Genomic DNA, 22,572 nt, shown 5'->3' with positions numbered 1-22,572 from the left:
TGGTCACTCCTGGCAGAACACAGTCCACTAGAAGCACAGGCACCGATATTCTAGGAGGTGGCAGGTCCAGCAGCAGTCCCAGACACCCACTCCCCTCAAGCGCATTCTGAGACCTATGAAATCATCCCAAATGCCGTCTGCAACAGTGACAAGAACTAATAGAGAGCTTCATCTGCACCAGACCCGGAGAGCAGGGATGGCTCTGAATAGTCGAGCCCGCTGGGAAGACAGCACCCGAAGATTCATTGTGCCCCCAGCCTGGCGCCACAGTCAGAGGCAGCGGAGGGCACTTCTCTGGATCTTCAACTTCACCTCTGACGGGGGAATGGGAGGATCATCCCCTGCACACATGGGGACACACACCTGCCCTGTGGTCCAGGGCAAAGAAGGTGGAAGGGGGAGGAGCTGGGGGCTGACCAGCTGGCCTTCTCGCCAGAAGCCACGCAGGAATCTCACCTTGAGCCAGGGTCGGGGAACTTGTTTGTAAAAAGCTGCTCCTCTGAACACCCCAGCTGCCACGGCCAAGATCAGATCACACCCAGGGTTAACCAGATAGAAATATACAAGTGCCGTGGCCCACGGAGACAATCTCATGGCCGGGGCCGGCTGCACACTTGGCGTGGCCCAGTGCAAAATGAAAATGCAGTGTTAAAAAATGAGGACTAGTTCAGAATAACCACAGCAGAGCATGAAAGCAAGCACAGGACTTATCAAAGGGCAGGGCCCCCTGCAATTTCAGGGGTGCCCAGCCTTGCTCACAGCTCAAAAAACGAGGCACAAAGTTTTCAAACTCCAGCACTAGTGAGACAGAAGCCACCGAGGACTCAGGCCCATGTGACCTGGTAACTAACCCCCCGCCCACCCTGGTCCCCTGGGGATGGGGTCCTCTGGGCCACGTTTGCTGTGAGCGATCGGATCAGATAATGAAGGTGGAAGGGCCGGGGTGGCAAGCGCTACACAAACAGAAGGGATTACTATTATTCACCCAGACCGGCGGAGCGCTTGGATTTCTGAGGAACATTGACATCCCCCAGCAATTAAGTCAAATCAGCATAATTCCAACAAAACATCTAATTTTAGCTATGTGTGACAATTCCCCCTCAGCAGAACAGACACTGCTGTCTCTTATCAGAGGAGCGGAAAGGAAACCTAGGCGCTGTGACACAGGCCTTCCCCCAAGGCGGGCACCAGATTGTTTCTATTTTCACAACCGAAAGACACGCTCCTGGACGGCTGCTCTCACACCCCACAGCCCAGCCATCCTGCTGGCACGGCTCCTCCAAGCTTCCCCAGCGACTGAGGGGGCTCAGCACTCAGAGCAGCAGCACCTCTGCTGGAGGTGAGGCCCTGAGGCTCTTCCACGGACCAGTCCTCCAGCCTCAGTTCTCCTGTCTGTGAAATAGGGGCAATAATGCCCCTCACACCTCCATCCCTCAAAGGATCCTTTAATAGGTTAATCATTACCATTCTCTCTCTGCACATGTGTTGAATGTAAATCACCAGATTCATTCATTCAGCCAGCAGGTTCTGGGGATGCGGAGATGACCAGGGCACAGCCTCTGTGCAAGGTGTAACAAGGAAACAGCATTTAACCTGGGGCTTGGCAAGCTGTTACCTAAGGGCCGGATCCAGCCTGTTGGCAGTTCTTGTACAGCCCACAAGTTAAGAATGGCTTTCACATTTTTAAATGGTAGGAGGAAAAAAAAAAGAATAACATTTTGTAACACGTGAAAATGAGCTGAAATCCAAATTTCAGTGTCCATAAATAAAGTTTTATTGGAACCCAGCCATGCTCATTCACTTGCATACTGTCTATGGCTGCTTTTGTGCCAGCATGGCAGAGTTGAATACCTCCAACAGAAACTAAGAAAATATTTACTATCCGGCCTTTTAAAAGTTCGCCCATTGGGCTTCCCTGGTGGTGCAGTGGTTGAGAGTCCGCCTGCAGATGCAAGGGACACGGGTTCGTGCCCCGGTTCGGGAAGATCCCACATGCCGCGGAGCGGCTGGGCCCGTGGGCCATGGCCGCTGAGCCTGCGCGTCCGGAGCCTGTGCTCCGCAACGGGAGGGGCCACAACAGTGAGAGGCCCGCGTACCACAGAAAAGAAAAAAAAACAAAAACAAAAAACAAACAAAAAGAAGTTCGCCCACCTCTGGTTGAAACAAACAAAACAATGACTGCTGTGATAGTGAGATTAGCAGGGCCGATGGAACATAAAAGAGGAGGCAATTATTTCTGCTTAGTAGTCAGGGAAGGCTTCCCGGAAGAGGTGGTAGTTTTTCTGGATTTGAAAGATGAATAGGAGTTCATTGGGAGGCCAAGGGGAGGAGGGTTTCGAATTTTGTGTGCAGCATCATGTGTATGAATAAGGCCTGGGGGGCGGGTACCGCAGGCAGCATGTAGGCAACGACCCTGCACGTATTTAGAGATGAAGAGTGGGAAGGCAGGGGAGAAGCTAAAGCTGGAAAGATGGGTTCAGACCAAGTATGAAGAACACAGTGTGCCTGCAAGGGAGTTTTTCTTTTTCCCTCTTTCCCCAAGAAAGAGCACAATAAAATAGTAGGTAACTAAGATAGATGATAGATAGATAGATAGATAGATAGATAGATAGATAGATAGATGATAGATACATAGATAGATAGACACGCTTGGTAACTCAGGGGCAACCAGACCTTGCCGCCAAATAGTACTCAGAAGGCCCAGGTTCAGGCCCTGCTCAGCCGTGCCCCTGGGAGAGGGGACCCCACCCCAAGCCAGGCCTCAGTTCCCATGTGTAGAATGGGGAGGTTGTACTTGACGAAGGTGGCCCTGAGGCCACAGATGCACGGAACACACTCAGTGTCGACAGCAGGCCGCGGCGGGCAGCATACCAGGCCCTGAATGCGCCCCAAGCCGCACATGGCACCGAAGAGCACTAATGAGGGCAGTGGGATGAGGGCCTGTTGGAACAATCCATCCAGGGCACGTTTCCTTCCACCAGGCCCAGAGAGCGCTGAGACTTCTGCGCCCAAACCCAGCTCCCTGGCAGCCTCCTCCCTGCCGGGGTGCCCGGCAGGCCCTGCACAAGGTAGCCAGCCCCTCCACCTGCAGTGCGGAGGGAAACATCCCATCTCTGCTGGCTCTTACACGTGCAGCCTGACCTTGGTGGGGCTGTTTCCACGCAGAACCAAAGGACCAGAGTCCCTCATCCCTTCTCTGAGCTCCTCCTACCACGTTGTTCTCAACGAATCACAGCCTGTAAGGGCTGAGGCTTCTCACCAGAGCACACAACAGCCGAGCCTGGAGGCCTGGCTCTAGTATTTGCTTGGCCACAAACAATAGCTATGTGATCTGGACAAGTCATTTCCTTTCTCTGGACTGCAGTTTCCCCATGAAGAGGCGGGGGTGTGAGATGCTATGTCAGCTCGCCTACTCCAGGCCCTCTATGCTACAGGTGAGAAAACAGAGGCCCAGAGAGGTGAAGTGATGTGCCCAAGGTCACCCAGCCACTTCCTGAGAGGCAGAGTCAGGACCAGCTTCCTTAGTTCCTAAAGCTCCCATTACAGAAAACGGGTCAGGTACTGCCTTGTATCTGTCTGTATCCATCTCCAAGTCTCTGTCTATCTGGGCTCCTCTGGGGGAATGTATGCCTTCTCTTCCCGAGTGGTTTGGAGGCCCACACGAGGTGGGATGTATTTCATCCTGTAGAGTCGAGGAACTGACCTGTGGAGTTCTCATCTGTCTCTAGGCTCTGTGTCAGGTGCTTGTAAAATGTTCTCCATTTTTGGCCTCTCGTCTTTCTGCCCTTAGGAATATACTTCGTTCTGTGTATTCCTCATCACAGCCCTAGAGGCAGTAAGGTGAAGGTTTTCACATCAGGCAGCTGGTGTGAAACCCAGCTCTGGCTCTGATCGGGTGTGTGACCTTGGGCCGGTTACGTAACCTTCCTGAGCCCTCCAATGTCCTGTAAAATGGGCCATTCGGCCAGCCCCTCAGGTGAGTCATGTGCCCCTCGGGGGGTCCCCTGCTGTCCCTTCTGTCCTTCATGGAGAGAACACTGGCCACCAATGGCCGGGCCTCGCTGTGTTTCTGAGGGTGGCAGCTGATGGATGCAGAAAACGGAAAACCACATGAATTTCAATCCACAACACCCTGCATCTGCTACTGCCTGCTTGTTACAAAAATCCAGGACTTCAGAGAGAGACAGCCCAAGGTTGCAGCCACAGGACAGGCACACCCCGGTGGTGTGAACCACACTTAGTCTTCCCAGTCTCACTGTCCTCCCCCGTGAGATGGACCTGGTACCCGCCTCTCTGCAGGGCCGCTGAGAGCAGAGCAAAGTAACGCACGGGCCGCGCTGGCCACCTGTCCAGCTCTGTGTGACGACGGCCACTGTCCACGGGGCTATTTGAGGCCTGAGACCCGGGCGCTCATCTCCCAGGAGACGCAACCACTGGAGAAGTTTCCGGACGTGGAGATCCCCTTCCTGGGATGTCTCTCCTTCCCCTCCCAGGCCCAGCTGAGCAGCCCCTGGAGAAAACTGGACTGGTTTTCAGTCCCCTGGGGCACTGTATTCCCGGGAGAAGGAAAGGGCGACAGGGGCAGAGACTGAAATCAAAAAAGAGCTTCAGCTGGGGCTAAATTGCGGGACTGTCCTCTCCTGAAAATACTGGCTCCTTGGAATCTCAGTGAGTGACAAAGCAGGGATTTTCCAAATTACACGATTCATCTCTAAAAGCAGTGTCTCTGAAAAGCCAGGACATGTCTAACTGCATGGCGTACCCCGCAGTGCATCCCCTGTTCTTTGGGCTGTGGGTTTGCTGAGTCTGCTTTCCAGGAAAACGCAAGCAGCAAGGGCTGCTTGAGCCCCCTCCCCCATCAGAGTCAGGGCCTCCTGGGCTCCTCCAAACTCACGGAGGACGCTGGCTTTGCTCATGACCTTGAAAGCAGGTGACAGACCCAGTCGCCGTGCACTGAAAATAGAAGGTGCCTGCGTCTTGCCTTCTCCATTCACCTGTGCAGGTGCCCTCCGCCCTCCCAGACACTGCTCTTCGTGACAAATGTAGGAGGTGGCACCAAACTGGCTGCAGCAGGAAGTCTGAAGAGTCACGGGGCTGCCTGTTTACACGGGCTTCCCAAGGCCACGCACCCAGGAGACCAGATCTGTTAACCTTGAGCACGGCCACCTTCCAGCAGCCCGTGTGACCCTGGCCCTTTGCAGCACGCCCTCCTCTCCTTGGCCTGCCCATGACAGCACCAGCCTCATGGAAATGACACAGCGGGTGGGGCGAGTGTCCACGCGCTGAACCAGCACCCTGGGCTATGCAGTATTTCACATTTGCCAACATCCCTATGCCCTGGGGTCTGGTATCCATCAGAGCTGGACCTTGACACCTGACAGCCTCCTCCATCCAGATGTCCCGCCCAGCACACCTTAGGCCAGGGCAAGCTAGCTGGCCTCTGGGAACCATTCTGCTCTGGCCTTGGAAATTCACATATTCACGGAATTACCAGCACCCCCAGAAGAGCCTTAGAAGCTCGCTAAACCAATCCCCTTGTTTTAGAGGCATGGAAACCGAGGCTCGGAGAAGTGTCCAAAGCTACGCAAGAGAGTGGAAAGAACCAGAACGCACGCCCACCTCTCCTCACTCCATGGCCTGCTCTTTTCATCCACAACCATGCGTAGCTAATGCTCGCAATTCTGGGGGTGATAGGAGAGGAAGGGGAGGTCCGTACAATCCACATCACGCACGGGCGTCATTAGCTGAGAAATGCAAGGTAACGGGCCCGTACTCCTGTGTTGTCCTAGGACTTGGTTGAAAGCACCATTATCTGTGAAAGACGGCCGAGTGGGAAGGGGTCCTGGACACGGCCTCACCGACCTCCCTTCTTCTATGGCATCTCTGACCCAGACTCGGGAGAGCTTCTTGGAGGAGGCGAAGCTGGGTGCGGGGGTGGGGGGGGGTGGTGGGGTGGTGGTGGCAGGGCGGCACCACAAACCCGGGGGGCACAGTGGGGGGATGGGATAAGCCCTCAGGGGTAGGCAGGGCGTCCACGACCTCGGAAGCCATGGGAAAGAGTCTGACTTTATCCTAAAGGTGATGGGAGGGAAGTGGAGGGTCCCATGAAGGGGAGTGGCACCGTGGAGGTTGCACTGGATGAAGGCTGTACCGGAAGAGCGCCCAGGGGAGGCTCTGGCAGGAGCAGTGGAGGTACAGGCCAAGTGGAAGAAGCTGAGTGCGTGGGAGGGACCCTACACGCTCTTCCCGAAGGATCTAACGATGCTGTAGCGCTTACCTCAGTACCGAATCATGAAGGATGTTCTTTCCACCTGTCTCTTCTAAGTCCTGTCGCGTGGGTGGCAACACTGACAAGTGGGTTAAAGTGCCAAGAGTCAACCATGCGGCTGTAGCCCAGATGTCCTTCAGGTGCATATCTGCTCAAGGACGAGGCCCACAGGCCATGACACACGCGAGAAGCCAGAAGGCAGCGTTAAAAAAAAGACCAACCGTCGGACTGCGGTTTGCTCCACCTACAGCAGAAAGCGAGGCCCAGCTGCAGCATCGCGGCTCCCAGGACGCTACTCCACGTCTACAGAGGCACTGGGTCCCGAGCGGCGGGTGCACCACGTAACCTGGGACCAGCACGCCAGACTTCCCGCTTCCCAGTTGGCAGAGACCAAAGCAGCTCTTTCCAAGGGCATTAAAATGAATCTGCCAAACCTCCACGCCACAGGAGAATGTAACATCTCCAGAGAGTCAATACTACTCCACCGACATTTCAGACTTTGACATTTTTCTGACTTGGGCTGGTTCCGCGATTCTTCACTTTCACTGGCAATTGAGATCACATTTCTCCAGCTTTCCCTAATTCATTTAAGGAATTGGCAGTGATGCTAGATGAGCACTACCAACCTTGGGATGAATCCTTGATGACCGTCTCTGGAAAGGAACTCACAGCCTGCCAAGGGTCACACCTTGGATTTCATTGGTTGCTCCCACTGGGGGCGGGGGTGTGGGCAGGGATGGGTATGAGTGGGAACTAAGGCGTCATCGGAATGGGACCTGGCATGTATTGAGTACTTACTGTATCCCAGGTGCTTTACCATCCTTCCACCAACCCTGCATGGCTGTCCGGTAGATATTATTCCCTCCGCCCTACAACTGGCAAAACCAAGACTCAGAGAGGAAAACTGAGCACCCTGCCCAGAGTCACCCAGGGCACCAGCCCTGGACCATCTGACTCCATCTAAAGCCACTGCCGGCATCTCTTCTCCGCTGCTCCGACATCTCGATCAAAGATGCCCTCCTGGCACACACGGATGTCCATGCAATCTCCTGGTTGCCTTACGGGGCGGCGTAACCTAACCTCATCTAGCACCTGGGAGGCAAGGTTTAAACTGAATTCTGACAGAGGAGCTGGCGTTAGTGTTTGAGGCCAAAGATTCAGCCGACAGAAGATCTGAAGGCGGAGAAAGCGCGTATATCCTACGTCCTAGAGGAAGTTCGGAGGACAGCTGAGTGCAGCCTGCAGGAAAGAAAGACGGTTCAGGAATGGCAGCTACGGGCTAGCCGGGGGGCCTCGGAAGCTGGAGTAACCCACCAGGACTTTATTCTAAGGGCAATTAGGAAGCCACTGAAGGATTCAAAAGGCAGGAGTGTCAGGATCTGATTTGCATTTTTGGAAGGTCACTCTGGCTGTGGAGTGGAGTATTCCACCCATCACATACACATTTTCAAGCTGGTTTACAATGGGTGGCTTCCCATGCCAAGACCCAGATGCTCAGACTCTCAGGACCGCACTCCAGCTCCACTTGGAGTCAGAACATTCGTTACCTACTGGGCTCTAGCCCACATCACCTTGGAATTCTCTCCTGGGGTGTGAGGTCATCCATCCATCCCAGCTTGTGTCTGCAGGAGACACACAGGCAGGGAAGGCCTGGCTCCCCTCCTTGGCAAGCAAGGCATCCTCCGTCTTTCCTTTTAATTACATCACATTCCTTTTTTTAATGACATTACAGCTGAAGCATATTCCTACTTTTTTATTAGAAGCATATTCTTAAAAACCTATTCTTTTAAGCATCGTTCTGAGTGAATGCATAGCAGTTCACCATTTGGGTCACACGTTTAAGAGTGGCGAGGGAAGTTTCTGGTAGCCCAGTGGTCAGGACTCAGCGCTCTCCCTGCCGAGGGCTCGGGGTTCCATCCCCGGCTGGGGAACTAAGATCGAGAGTCCCACCTTCCTGCAGCCCACGTGTGGCCCCCAGGCCTTGCTTTCCCTGCTGTCGTCAGTTTCCACCAGTCAGATGCCTTAGCTCCCGCCAGGCCTCGCAGGCTTTGTCACGTGTACACGCCCTATTTAAGGCAACCTCTCAGAAGGCCTGCACACCAGAGCTTCGCTGGTGAGCTCGGACTTGGATGGACGGCCTCTCCTTTCCATGGAGCCTCACAGCTTCCCACACTTTGAAGGACACTTTCTGTTAGCTCTCCCGCCATCAAATGACAGCCCCACGAAGCTACCTAACAGCATATTCCATAAAAAGGACTTGTCATTTTCCTCCTAACCTGTTCTCAGCTCAATGAAAGGCACCACCAACTAACTACCCCAACACCAAGTCAGATATGAGGCCCTGCTGACATTTAATTCACACACACACGCACACGCGCGTGCGCGCAGATATGTTAACATATGTCAAGAAGAAACCCACAGCAGCATCGCTGATTACTTACTCACACCCACTCTGTTACTCACAAAGACCAACTTTCTCCACCGCCCAAATGTCTCCAGTCTGTCACATGCTGCATCCCCACTGGCCGCCCTAGCACAAGCCACCCCGTCCCTCTGCTGGACTCCTCTGCGCTCTAGAGGCCCTGCTTATCATGAAGCCGCACCGTCCCATTTCTGCACTGAAGGCGCAGTAGCCTTTCAGACTTCCGCCTGGAGTGCCTCGGGCTTCCTCTGTGCTCTGGACCCAGGCTGGCCCCGTCTCAGCTTCCGCTCCAGCGCACCCTGCCCCCCCCACCCCACACTTTTGGCTCCTGCTATCGGGCCCACAGGTCCTGGATCACCTCCCCCTCCAGACCCCACTCGCTCACGTTCCACCCATGCTACCGCCTCGGCTGAATGTCCTGCCCCCATTCACCAGGCTGACTCCTAACAGTCCGTGAAGACCCAGCCTCTCCCCCCAGGAAGCTGCCCCAGGCCCTGGTCCTGGCCAGGCTCACCTCTCCCGTAGGACTGGCCACGGTGCTCAAGTCAACTCTTTCCTTGCCCACTTCCTTTGGGAAAGTGGATACAGAATAAATAATAAGTAAATACAGATCCCCTACCATCTCCCCTCTTTCCTCCATCTCCTGGCTTGATTCTCCCTTAGTTTTACCATCACCCATCAGCTGGTTCCTGTCCATCTGCTAGAACAGAGGCTCCACTTTGCTCTATGTGAGCTTCACCTGAGGGGACCTTGCTGGACACGTGGGTACCTGGCCCCACACTGCCCAGCATCTGATTCTGCAGGTGGGCAGTGGGGCAGGTCTGCATGTAATAAGCCCTGTCCCCGAGGTGGTTCTGATATCAGCAAAGTTGAGGGGCCTCTGGGACCATTTCTCCCCTCCCTCTTTCCCTGTGGGTCTCACCGTATTTGTGAGCCATCACAAATTGTGAGTATTTGGGGCCATCCCCCCAACCTCAGAATTGGGTTTAGGAGTCATGGCTCTGGCCAGTCCGTAATTAAGCACCTCCTTTCCTCTCCTGTGATGCTTCATCTGACTCCATCCTAACACTCCCAATTCTACTTTAATGCTAGTCTGTGCCTTTTAAGCTCCCAAGCCTGTTTTCTCCCTGACTGCACTCCTCTTCGTGGGCATCATTTAGCCTGCTTGACTTCTTAGGGGCGGGAAAAGAAACCACGGAAATTCAAGGGAGGGACGTGAGAGATCTGGGCAACAGCCGGGCCATGCTCATTTCTGTTCCCACCCATCCAAGTCGGGCTCCTGGTAAGTGTTTCTCATGCAGGCCCAGGACCTCAGAGGCCCTCTACGCATCCACACAAAAAAGCAGAAGTCCCAGAAAGTAAGGAAAAATAGATGAAAACGGCAGACACGTTATCACCCTGTAACTCCATGTAGAAGCAGGTTATTAAATGATCATATGGAGAAGATGCCAACCCTGTGGTAGGAAGAGAAATCTCCAAAACAGAAAGTAAAGGGGGAAATAACCATTTCGTGAGGTGGACGAGACAGAACCAGAGCAGGTGAGCCCTACAGCAGTCACTTGTCATCTGGCCTTTCATCTGGCCTCTTGTCTTAACCCAAGGCCTGAACAGGGTCTTCACCATCACGTGGGCTGCTCCAGAGACATTCAGAGGAGCCCATGGACAGACACCACGCTCCACCTGGAATCTGGACACTAGCACTTCTGTCCTGAGCCCAGACCACATGCCTCCATTCTCTGCCTCATGTTACTTCCCGCTGTGGCAGCTTTCCCACTGATTGCAAGTCCTGCATGAGAAGGCAGGAAAGATACCCTCAGTCTGACTGCCCTCCCAGGGCCCACATAGCCTTGAGCACCCTGCGGATGTAACAAACACGGAATAAGGCAGCCTAGTGCAGAGGCCTGTGAACAAGCTCTGGAGCCAGGCCCCGGCTCTGCAGTCACCGGCTGTTGCAGGATCCAGCGAGACAATGCCCATAGGACACATAGCCTCTCAATAAAGACAGGCCCTCCTTGCATAAGCAAAGGTTGTTTGTAGCTATCATTGGCGACAGTGCTCTGAAATGGATAAAAAATGTGTTAACTGACACTGAAAAAGTATTATCACCTTAGCAAAAACACAGACCATTTTTCTTCGAGGGGAAGCATCCAGTCGCACGGGAAGCAAAGGAGAAAAGAAAGGGTTTTTTGTTCAAAATTGGCTGGCCATTCAATCTTCTTTGTTTTACCTTTGAGGGTTCATAATGCAAGTTCCCCTTTCTCGGAGGATGTGCCATGCTTACACTCCTAAGATGTACGGCGTCTCCCTGGAGGAGTCTGGTCTGCCCACAACAACACGTGTTCCATTGTCTGTGATATTCCACACCCCAGATTTATCAGTCCGGGCCCTAACAGGGATGGCATTCTCAGAAAGTTCAGGAAGCACTTTTATGTTCCCCTTTTGATATACAGCTATAATTGCCATGCAGGGCTTTAATAAAGTCCATCTCAAAGTTGCAGACTGCCCCCACGGAGATAACTAAGTCTGCGATAATAAATCTTGTCAAAATAGGAAATTCATTTCTTTCCTGAAAATGAAATGAAGAAAATGATTTAAAGTGTCCTTTTCTCATTTACCAGCACTGAAATAATAATGTGCTGGTCTTCCCAAGCAAACGTCAAGACTTCATGCAACCTCTGGCAGGCCGGGCCGGAGTTTTGGATTTATTAGAAAGAATAATTTAATTAACAATCGTTATTATGTTATGCACTGTAACCTCTTAAATATACGGGAGCTTTAAATTTTACAAAGCACGCTCTCCTTTGACTCTCATCCCAATTTTACAGATGAGGAAACTGAGGCTCATAGAAATTCGGCAGCTTATTCATGCCCAGGTAGCTAATAAGTACGAGAGCTGAAACTGGAATCCAGGCGTCTGACTCCCAGCCCAGCGCTCTGCACGAGGTAGATGTCTGAGATGCTTTTCAAGAACCAGGAATGGAGAGATGGAGTCAAGCGAAGCTTATTTGCCTTTTTCCCAAAAACCAAACCCTGATGGCAGCAGCCTTTGCTTTAGTCAGGGAAAAACCCAGATTTACTTGGTTCCACTTCTAGAGGGCCAGCTCTTCCAACATCAAATAGAAAGACCAAGGAAAAAAAATCTGAACCAGTTAAATGTAGCTTCTGAGTCATTTCAAGCCATAAATATTTATTGAGTGGTTATGTGCAAAGACTCTGGCTTTGGCTTCAAGGAGCTTACAATTTAGTAGAAGGGATAATAAAACAAGAACACGTGTCTCACACACATGCACACGCGCCAGAACAAAGGCTGGAGCACCCCAGAGTGCAGAGAAAGAGTGATGGGGGGCGTTCAGGAAAGGTCTCTTGAAGAAGAGAGTGACGGGCTTTGACAGTGAAGGTGGAAGAAATGACTGACGGATCCACTTGTAGAGGCAAAGGCCGGGGATGGGCCAACACACAGGAAAACTGCCTGGCACGTGGTACCCACTCACTAAAGCTTGCTCGTTTCTAGAGAAAGAAGGGAGACGCGTCCTCAGACTGATGTTAAAATCAAAGCTCTTCCATACTCAGAGGAGAAAGCAGAACTGGTGAACAAGAGAAGGGTCCCAGGGCTGGCTTCTGCTCCCTTTCATAGGGAGGGCCCTTGCCTCAGGCTCTAAATTTCAGCTGCCACCCGATCTCCTTTGAGCCGTGGCTGTGATGCACCAACCACACAGTGCTGGGTACGTCTGAGGGTGCGACATCTCTGCCCGCAAGATCCTGCTCTCTTGGTCTAGCGGACGGTTGCGGGTGACCGTGGCTCCTGGGGAACAGCCCCACCACCACTGTAGCACGGACGGAGGCGCTGGATTGGAAGATGGATAGACAGGTTGTTGGGAGAGTTCCCACATCTTCAGCCAGTGCCAGAGAGGAGGGGGGCCACTTCCATTATTTGAGGCTCCCCAGGTAGTAAAATAAGAAGAGGTACCAAAGGGCAGGTACCCAAGTTGTGGTGTATTTTAAAGGCTCAACACTAAATAAATTAACACGTTTAATAATTAACATGCAATGAGACGTCACTATGCTCTTCAACATCCACACAGAGCCCTTATATACAGATATCAGCTCATACGGCAGCAGTTACACGAGTGTTGTGGTTTCGCAGCAGGACCTGGGTTTAAGGATGTGGGAGGAACGTGATTCTTTTTGATCCTGTACGTTCTTTCTTGGATTGAATATATAGACTCGTTTGGAGATAGCAGCGGAAGCTTACATTTGAGACCGTCTACGAATGGGAGACGCGGGCCCCCGTGACCCTCCTACCTAACCTCCTGCCCTTCATCCCGCTCTTATTCGCTGCCCCACTCCCCATCCTAACCCACCCCCTGCGGGTAAGCCCTGGCCACAGACTCGGCTCATCCCTGTGATCCTGGTCACTGGATCGACCAAAGACATCTCTGCAGCCCAGGAGCAGGGCCTGGTCCAGCTATGTGAGGAAGGCCGAGGGCCCTCCGGGGATGCTGCAGAGACTGGCAGGGCTGACAACGCTGCCTGCACAGCTAAGTGGGGACGGCCACTTTCCGCTCCCGGGCTTGCTTTTTTTCTTCCTGCGCCCTCCTCTGCTCGGCTCCTTGGGGTCCTGTGCAAACACTGCTATTCCCAATGGCTAAAAGCACTTGTCATTTAGTGCAGTAGAGACCCTGCAAGGAACTAACTAACTAACTAACTAACTAACTAACTAACTAACTACAGGCTCGGTAGAATTCGCCGCACCAAAAAATCAGATGGTTCCACTGCCTGCCTACAAATCTCTGTTGGTTTGCAAATGATTCGAAAAGAAAGAAGCGTCAGGCTTTCTTCAGATGCCCCCCAAAAGAGTGCATTACACATCTGAACACAAGCCTACGACCAAGAAACCTCTAGGCGAACAGAGACAGACGTACGACCCCACTCATTCAAGCACCTGACCCCCGCGTTCATGGCATGCCCACTGTGTGTCGGGTGCTGAGCTATGTACAGGGCCTGGTCCCCTCCTTCCCCAACATCAGAGGATGAAGGAGGGGGACAGAACAAGAGAAAAGGAGAGAGCTCAGTAAACGCTACGCCAGGGAACTTACTGGCACTGCAGGCTGAGTGTCACCGCTTAAAGGAGGGCTGAGATGTCAGCCCCCTTCCCTCCCTGTCTGCCTCCCTCACCCCTCCTCCTCTCCTCCTTTCTTTAACGCTGTCCTTCTTCTTCTTCATCCATCCCCGGCCTCACCTTTTCTCCAGCCTCCCCACCCTCCTCTCCCAACCTCAAGCTCTGAGTAAACAGAAGAAGCACACACATCCTTATGCCCAAGGCTTCCTCAGCCCTAGAAAGCTGTCGTCCTTAATGCAAATGCCTGCTTGACACATGCTTGGCAATTTATTTACTTCCAACCCCATCTTCAGAAGCAGGGGACTCATCAGTCAGTATCATAAATCCTGGCTCTTATTTTTGTTTCCCAAAAAACTGCAGCTCCAACAGCAAGCATCCGATGAGGACGTGTGCTGAACAGGCAGAAAACTGAGCGAAGCCCCAGAAGGATGCAGGCCTTTCTCGAGCTCCAGAGCTTTAGCTCAACTGCCTGAGTCGAGGTGGCTTCTATCTGTGTCAGTCAGCGCGTCACAACATCAGCCTCCAGCCCCGCTGCACAGCACCTGTCAGCCAGCGCCTTCCCACAGAATACCACCAACTGTAAAAGCTGCAACCACCGTGGAAGTTACAACCGCGATGATTTCTACAAATGGGGAGGGATGCGGTTCTGCTCAGTTAGTCCCCTACGATAGGTAGGTTACCCGTGGGACAAACGCCTTTCCTTTTAGTAAATCCAGAATTCCCTTGCTCAGCTACACATTCACCCAAATCACCAATTCACTGGCATCAAATGTCTACCTGCCTGTGTGAAGTTCTCGCTTCCTGCTGAAATGAGCGTGGTTCCACAGCATCCCCACGTCTGGGGTGACCAGGGTAGAGTCCTCAGCTGCTTGACCTTAATGTACTCTGCCTTAAGGAAATGACTTCTCATAGATAACGAGTCTTCAGTAGACCTCACCTTATATGAACCTTCACTCTGGCCCCCAGCCCCACCTCGGCCATCTGTTCAACCAGCTCCTACACGAGCGTCCTCTGCCTTCTCTAAAGAGGCTTTCTGCATTGCCCTACCTCCCGTACCTTTCTCCTGAGGGCCTTCCACTTTCTTGTGATTTTGTATTTTGCTATAAATTTTAACTCCACTCTCTAAGATGGCTCTCAAGACCTGGCCAATGGCGAAAAGTACTCACCATCATTATGAAACTCAAAGCAAGCACTCTCACACCTCACCCCATACCATATCGCCCCTCACCCCAAGAATTTAAGAGTTTACATCATCACTATCACTTTGAATTAAGATGTCCTTATTATTGTTGGATCCATCCTAGCACCCAGGACACTGCATAAAATAAGGAAAATCTGTATATGGCAGATTTTCAAACGCTTACTGATGCAGTATGGTATGACCAGCTAGTAAAACAAAATAACACAACTAGGGGGTGGGGAAGGGAATATATTATCATCCAGCACTCACCATGGAGATCAAGTTCACCAAAAATGTAAAGACTGAGATCAAGGAACAAAAAGAATACTGGAGTTGCCGCTTTTCTATTGTGTGTATTACGTGCAGTCAGGATTCGGAGCTATACTGAAGGGAGTTACAGTGAATGGAAAGAATTGACAGAAGAGAAAGGGAGAGTTTTGTTTTGACTATGGCTCCCCAAAAAGGAAAAAATTATTTATAGTGCCAGAAGCACCAGGGAAGAAGCTGGGGAGCAAGAAGTGGGATAAAAACATAGAGTGAGCAGTTTGGGAGAGGATGGGCTTCGCTCCTAAAGCACCAGACAGGAATGGAAATAGAGAGCACGCCTTCCTCAGAAGAAGTTTACATTCATGCCAAGGAAGTGGGTGAGCGCTGTCAGATATAACCAGACTTCCCCCTGCCTGACTCACAAGATGGGCTCTGGTATTTCAGACCCAGCAGAAGGACCTGATGGGACTCTCTCTCTAAGTGGCACCAACCCAAACTCCGATTCCCCGTCGGTTTGGGGAAGGCTTCTTTTTAGGTCCTGCTAAAGGGGTGGTGCCTTTGCGAAACTACTATTTACACACGAGACGGCACTCCGGGCGGGGGGAGTCGGGGGGAGGGCCGCCTTTGGAAGGGGTACGGCTAAGCCTAGCACGCCGGTTATTCTGGGTACGGTCAGAGAACATCTCTGCCCCTGGGTCTCATCTCGAGGAACAGGCTGGATGTGGGTCCTGCTGACCAACCTGGTATGAGGAGCCTGACCCACAGGCAGCCTGTCCCCCTCCGGCTGTCAAGCAGAGGCTCCAAACTTCTTTCTCAGAGTGAGACAATTTTAAGAAAAAACGTTTCCTTCTCAATGAGGAAGACCAGAGTCTCAGCCCTGGAACCCCGGGGGCCCCGTTCCCCAGTGAAGGGCTTGCAGGCCGCGGTCCGCCTTGAGGTCCGCGGGTTGAAATGGCTCTGCGGGAGCTGAAGTTAGTTCAGCCCAATCTCCAAAGAACCGCATCCATGGACTCCCGGCCTCCTGCACAGGGGGCTCTAAAACACCTCTGCTGGAGCCCCGGCCCAGTCAGCTAACCCCCTCCCTTCACAAGGGAAGGTGTCTCTCACCAAAGGTGTTTCTAAAGGTGCTTTGAGTTGGGGGTAGGAAGGCCCCAGACCCAGAAGGGAAGCGCTGAACACAGCAAGCGGTTGCCCTGAGGGGTCTTGACCTTCGCTGGGGGGTGTCTTGTCCCCCGACTCCTCCACAGAGAGGAGACCTGTTCTCTGAGCAGGCCTTCGGGCCAGGCTGGACAGCACCCGCGCCCGACTTCCAAGGGAACTTCCCCTCCTGGCCATCCGCCGCTCCTCTTGAGTGACAAGAACAGGAGACGTTGCCAAGTGACGCCGGGCCGAGCCCTTCTGTCCCCGGGCACACAGGGTTGGGAAGCGCTTCCTGGGCTCGAGGAGGGTCGGGGAGGGGCAGGAGCCCCCACCCCTATTCAGAGCCCCGGGAACGAGGCCCTCCGCGCTCCCGAGAGTGGGTCACCAAGGGCGAGGCGCAGGGCAGAGCAGCCTCGGAGCCCGGAGCCGCGTTTCCCCAAACGGGCTTCCCTGCAAAGCCCGGTGAGGCGGCGCGCCGGAGCGGAGCAGCCCAGCATCCCGCCGCCGCCCGAGGCCGGAAAAGTTCCTCCGGGCGCGGCGCGGCGCGGCGCGGCGCGGCGCTGGCCCGCCGGCGTCTGTCCAGGGTGCTGAAGGGGCCGCGCGGGCAGCGGGCGGGCCGGCTTCCGCGCGCTCTCAGCCACCGGGCCGCCCGCTCTGCCCTTCCAGCCTCCTGCCCTGTCCTCCTCCGGCCGCACCGAAGCCTCTTCCCCGCTCCCCTCCCGCCCCGCGCCCTCCACCCGGCGGCTCCGACTCGGCCGGCCCCGGGGCCCCGCGCCCCTCCCCGCTCCCGGCTCTACCGAGCAGCTTCTCCCCGCAGCCTCCTCCGGGCGCCGCTACCGCCGGGCTGTCGCCGCCGCCCCCCTTACCTTCTTCTTTCGTTCACGGGAGCGGTTCCTCCGCTTCCTGTTGGATTCCTCCTTCTCCTTCTGCTCCTGGAGGGCCTGCGCCTCGATGTCTTTGATTTTCTTCAGCTGTTTGGCCGCTTGAGCCATGGCCGGCCACGGTGCCCCGCTCGGTCCCCGCCTCCCGGACCCCTCACACTTGGCGATCCAGGTGGCGACACCCTCCCGGGGAGGAAAAAAAGGAGTCTGCGCGCCGGCGGAGCGGAGAGCGGCGTTCCCCGCCGCGGGAAGGCGGCGGCCGGGTCGGCGGGGGACGCGGCCGCGAGAAGCGCGGAGGGCGAGGCGGCCCCCGGATGGCGCCTCCCGCCGTGGCCGGAGCTCCTCGCCGGCGCCCGGGACGGGCTCTGGGCTCGGCCCCGCCGCCGCCTCCCCCCTCCCCTTCCCTCCCCTCTCCCCCTCCCTCCCCCCGTCCCCTCCCTCTCCTGCGGCGGCTGCGGGGAGGCGGCTCGTACTGCGGCGAGCGGCGAACGGCGGGGAGGAGGCGGACTTCAGCAGTTAACGCAGGGCTGCGCGGGGGCAGCTGGCGGCCGGGGGGCCCGGCCAGCCCGACGAGGCTCGGCGCCCGCGCTGGCGCATTGCGAGCGCCCGGCTGCGGGCGCGCGGGCCGGCCGGGCTCCGCCACTGCAGGGCCGCCGCCGCCGCCGCCGCCGCCAGACGCACCGGCCCCCGCGCCGTCGGGTCGCGGCAACAAAGCCGCCGCGCTCCCCGGAGCTGCCGGGGCGCCTCGGAGGGCCCTCCTGCGGGCGGCAGCGCCGCGCCGGGGGCCGGGGGGACGCTGCGGCGGGCGACGGGCCCCGCGCCGAGGCCACCCCGCGGACCTGCGCGCCTGGAGGCGGCGGCGGAAGCGACCGCATCGCGGGGCGAGGAGGCCGCGGCGGGGGCGGCGGCCGCGGGGTCCGGGACGCAGCCCCCCGAGCCCGCCCCGCCGTCCGCCCCGGGCGCCCGCCCGCCGAGGGGCGCGGTGGCCAGACTCCCGGGAAGCGCCCGTTCCCCCAGCCGCTCGCCTAGGGCTGATTTGCCCCGTCAGACTATGGGGGCCTTTCATTTGCATATTTTCCCGGTACAGAGAGAAAACGCGTCCGAGATGAAGAGAGTTTTCCTTCGGCTGTCTTTTGTCGGGAGTGGATCTGGTCTCTGCGCCGGGCACCGCCCAACCCCCATTCCCGGCCTCCCGCACCTACGCCCGTGTGCAGCGGGAAAGAGCCGCACCCCTGCCCGTGCGGGTCACCGGCCACAGAGCCAGGCTGCGGGAGGGGGAAGGGGCCTCGCGCTCATCCGCCCACCCCCTCGCGTGGCCGAGGCCCCGGCTCGCGACCCCCTGTCCCTCGGCCCCGTGCCGCTCCCGACCCACTTCTGGCCCGTCCGCGGGGACGGAGCTCCTCGTTCACAGAGGGCTAGAGAGGGACTGGTGGAAGACAATATTCAAGAGTGGGTGAGAAGTTCCTGGGAAACAGTCTGCTTCTTTCGGCCCTCCTAAGCTGAGGGCTTGATGCAGACTAACCAGCCGGACTAGAGCCTGCGGAGGAGGCGTCGGCTGCACTGTGGGCGGGGAATGATGCTCAGAGGACTCCACGCTGGGCACCGGCCCCCCGACAGCACAAACTTGGGGAGCGGCTGAGTCGGCCACCTCCTCTTCAGTTCCTTCTGGAACCTTCCCTCCCCAACCCTCCCCACTCCCCTTCCATCTCCCTATCCCGGGCAACCCTCTCCACCTAGCTGCTTGCCAATAGTTTAAAAGTACTGGCTGAAGCCTTCCTTTGAACACCGTCCTTTCCCAGGACTGGTCAAGGACCCTCTCCTCGTCTCACAATAACTCAGCGTTGTCCAGCTGAAACACAACGGGAGCCACAAACGCCAATCCCGTATGTAATTTAAATTTTCAAGGAGCCACGTTTTTTTAAAGTTCAAAGAAACTGGTAAAATTAATTTTAATAATATATTTTATTCAATTCAGTGTATCTAAAATATTATTTCAACATGCAACCAATACAAAAGTATCAGTGAGATAGTTCACCTTGTTTTAGACTAAGGCTTCAAAATTCAGTGTGTAATTTACACTCAGCACATCTAAATTCAGAGGAGGCACGTGTTAGTCACTTAAGCGCTGCATGTGACTCGTGGCTACTGTACTGTACAAGGGGGCTGTAGACCCCCTCCCCAGGGCAGCCTACCCGTGTCCCTGGCTGCAATCACCTGGCCAACAAAGCACATATTTTGTCTCCGGCCCAGACCTCTAGGACGCTGGGGGGCACAGGGGCATGAGCCCCCCAGCCTCCTACCATCATGCCTGCATCCGCTCTGGTCACCCACAATCCATGCCCCACACTGCAGTCACACTAATATTTTCTTTTCTTTTGCTGATGGTGGGGGGAAGGGGGTGAAAAAGAAAAGAATAGCTTTATTGCTTTGCCAGGCAAAGAGGGCCACAGCGAGCTAACGCCCTCAAAACTGTGTGTCCCGACCTGGATGGGGTAGTGAAGGAGTTTTGGTATACTAATCTTTTCAAAACACAGAGCTGGTGGTTGTCACGTCTCAGCTCACCATCCTTCTTTTGCTCCGAGCATGAAGATGAAAATCTTTTTTAATTTCTTTTCTTTTTTTGGCTGCAGTGTGTCTTCATTGCTGCGCGCGGGCTTTCTCTAGTTGCAGCGAGCAGAGGCTACTATTCGTTGTGGTGCACGGGCTTCTCATGGCGGTGGCTTCTCCTGTTGAGGAGCACGGGCTTCAGGCACGAGGTCTTCAGTAGTTGTGGCTCGCGGGCTCTAGAGCACAGGCTCAGTAGTTGTGGCGCACGGGCTTAGTTGCTCTGCGGCATGTGGGATCTTCCCGGACCAGGGCTCGAACCCGTGTCCCCTGCATTGGCAGGCAGATTCTCAACCACTGCGCCACCAGGGAAGTCCTGATGAAAATCTTTCGTGTGGCCTGCAAGGCCCTGAATGATTGGGCTCTTCCTCCTACCTATGGGTCTTACCCCAGGTCTGCCCTGGTACCAGTGCTCCAGCCTCAGCAGTCTTTGGGGTCAGTGCTGTCCCTCCACAGGGCCTTTGTCCTTGCTGCCCTCTGCTCAGACTGTTCTGTTTGACCACACACACACACACACACACACCACACCATCCCCAGGCTGGCTAAGTCCAACTCACTCATCAGACGTCAAGGTGGTCATCACTTCCTCAAGGAAGCGCTTCTGGACGGGCCCTTCTGGAGCCCCTGACCAACTCTACCTTCCCATTTGCCCCACACGGGGCCTCCTTCATAGCACCTGCCCTGGTGCAATTGTATGTGAGTGTGACTGTTTTCACTGATGCCTTTCTTCCTCACTAGACGTTAAGTTCCATGAGGGAAGGAACAGTGTATGGTTTTGCCCACCGTTGTATCGTCAGTACTGTGCATGGTGCCTGGCCCATAGTAGCGGTTCAATAAACGTGTGTTGAAGAAATCAACAAGTCTACTGTGTACTGGTTCAAGGAATACAGGCTACCTCGTATTATTGCATTTCGCTTTCTTGCACTTCCCAGATACATTTTTTACAAAGTGAAGGTTTGTGGCAACCCTGCGTTGTCAGGTGATGGTTAGCATTTTGTAGCAAGAAAGTGTTTTTTAATTAAGGTGTGCACATTTTAAAAGATGTAATGCCTTTGCACACTTAATAGACCACAGTAGAGTGTACACATAACTTTTATTTGCACTGGGAAACCAAAAAACTTCAGATGACTCACTTTATTGACATATGTGCTTTACTGCGGTGGTCTGGAACAGAACCCACAGTATCTCCAAGGTCTGCCTGCAGCAATAAAACTAGCGGACCTTCGTTCAACCCCTCCACTGCACCGGGAGTTACCGCCGTTTTACAGATGGGGACACTGGACACACGGGGGTTTAGTAACTCTCTCAAGGTCACACAGCTAGTCAACAGTGGAGGCAGATTTTGAATGCTAGCAGTCTGGTTCCAGAGTGCGACGCACTGAACCTCCGTTTCTTAAGGCGATGAGTTGGACAATTTGGTGTCCAAGGCCATTTTCAGCTCCAGAACCCTGATTTCTCTTATATATCCATATCCTTATAGGAGCCTTTTGAAGATCAAAAGCAAATCACAAACCCTCTGAGATGCAAAGGGGAAACATTGTCATTGATCAACAGTGGGTGTCATTGATCTGCTGCCTCGGTTCCCCCAAATCACCACTAGTGATGGCCCTGGATTTCCAAAATCTCTGTGGGGGGCAAGATGAAAGTCTGGTCCATGTCCAGGGGTCACTTGTAAGGTGGTTCCCTTGGATCTTATTCTGTATTGAGAAGATTGCAAACGCAGAAGGAGAAAATGGGATTGTGCTGTCTGAAGGCATCTGTTCCAACAGGGTGATCTGGACACGGGCGGGGTGAAGAGGGGACCGCCGGGCTCTCGTTGAGTTCCGCCAGCAGATGAAGAGACTGGAGAAAACGGTGATGTCGGTCGGCCACCTTGGCCGCTGGAAGGGCTTCCTCCCTCCTGGTCAGAGGACAGACGGTGTCGGGCATCTATGGGGTTCGGAAGATAACCCTTCTAGACACTCCTATGTCAACAGACGATAGTGATAAGAGTCCCCATTTATGAATGGTTTGCTATGCGAGGCACTGAGAGTCATTTGTGTAACATTTACTGCTCGCAACAAGAGCCTTGTTACCCCTGTTTCCCACATGAGGAAACTGAGGCTGAGTGTGTTTACCTAAGTTCCCCAAGGTCATACACCTCATGGGCAGAGTCAGAATTCAGACGCAAGCTCCCTAACTCCAAGGCTGACCTAAAGGAAGGCAGCAGGAGACTGGTTTGGCCAGTGACTCAGCAGGCCCCCGCAGTGCGGAAGTAATAGTAATTACTTGAGTTAGACACATGTGATGCTATCTCCAGGCAGGCAACCAAAGGGCCAGCCTATCCCTCTGAAGCTGTAGAAGCAGAACCCACAGAGCACAGCATCGCTGGGGGCCATCTCCCACGTCTCTTGTCCAGCTGGCGGTGCTGGGCTGTGATCCCTCTTCGGGCTCTTCTTGCCTTTTCTCCTTGCTCCCCGGGGTCCTGCGTGCACCCACGGTCAGCGCGGGCTGTTCACTCAGATGTACAGGAGGGCGGCGTGAGATGCATGTTGAAACCCCAGCATAAGAGACAGTCCCTAGAAGCCCCTCTTTTTCTTTCTCCCCAGAGACAATTATTACTCAAGTAAATTCTATATTTCAGTGGAGCCTTTGAATTTTGCTGTTAAGTGGAGGGAAAGGGATCCATGTTTTAATTTTTGCTTTCTTCCC

At 54.5% G+C, this 22,572-nt stretch overlaps 1 protein-coding gene across 1 annotated transcript in view; it reads right to left on the bottom strand.

Annotated features, from left to right (window-relative positions):
- ANK1 (ankyrin 1) overlaps nucleotides 1-17,388 on the bottom strand; it is a 216,887-nt gene extending 199,499 nt beyond the window's left edge. Inside the window, exon 1 of the mRNA XM_065899924.1 lies at nucleotides 17,263-17,388. Within this exon, the coding sequence (XP_065755996.1) occupies nucleotides 17,263-17,388 (126 nt within the window). The remainder of the gene's footprint in view (nucleotides 1-17,262) is intronic.
- Nucleotides 17,389-22,572: the final 5,184 nt, after the last annotated feature.

Source organism: Phocoena phocoena, chromosome 21 (assembly GCF_963924675.1).
Source record: "Phocoena phocoena chromosome 21, mPhoPho1.1, whole genome shotgun sequence".
Lineage (NCBI taxonomy): Eukaryota > Metazoa > Chordata > Mammalia > Artiodactyla > Phocoenidae > Phocoena > Phocoena phocoena.
This window is presented reverse-complemented; position numbering and strand designations above follow the sequence as displayed.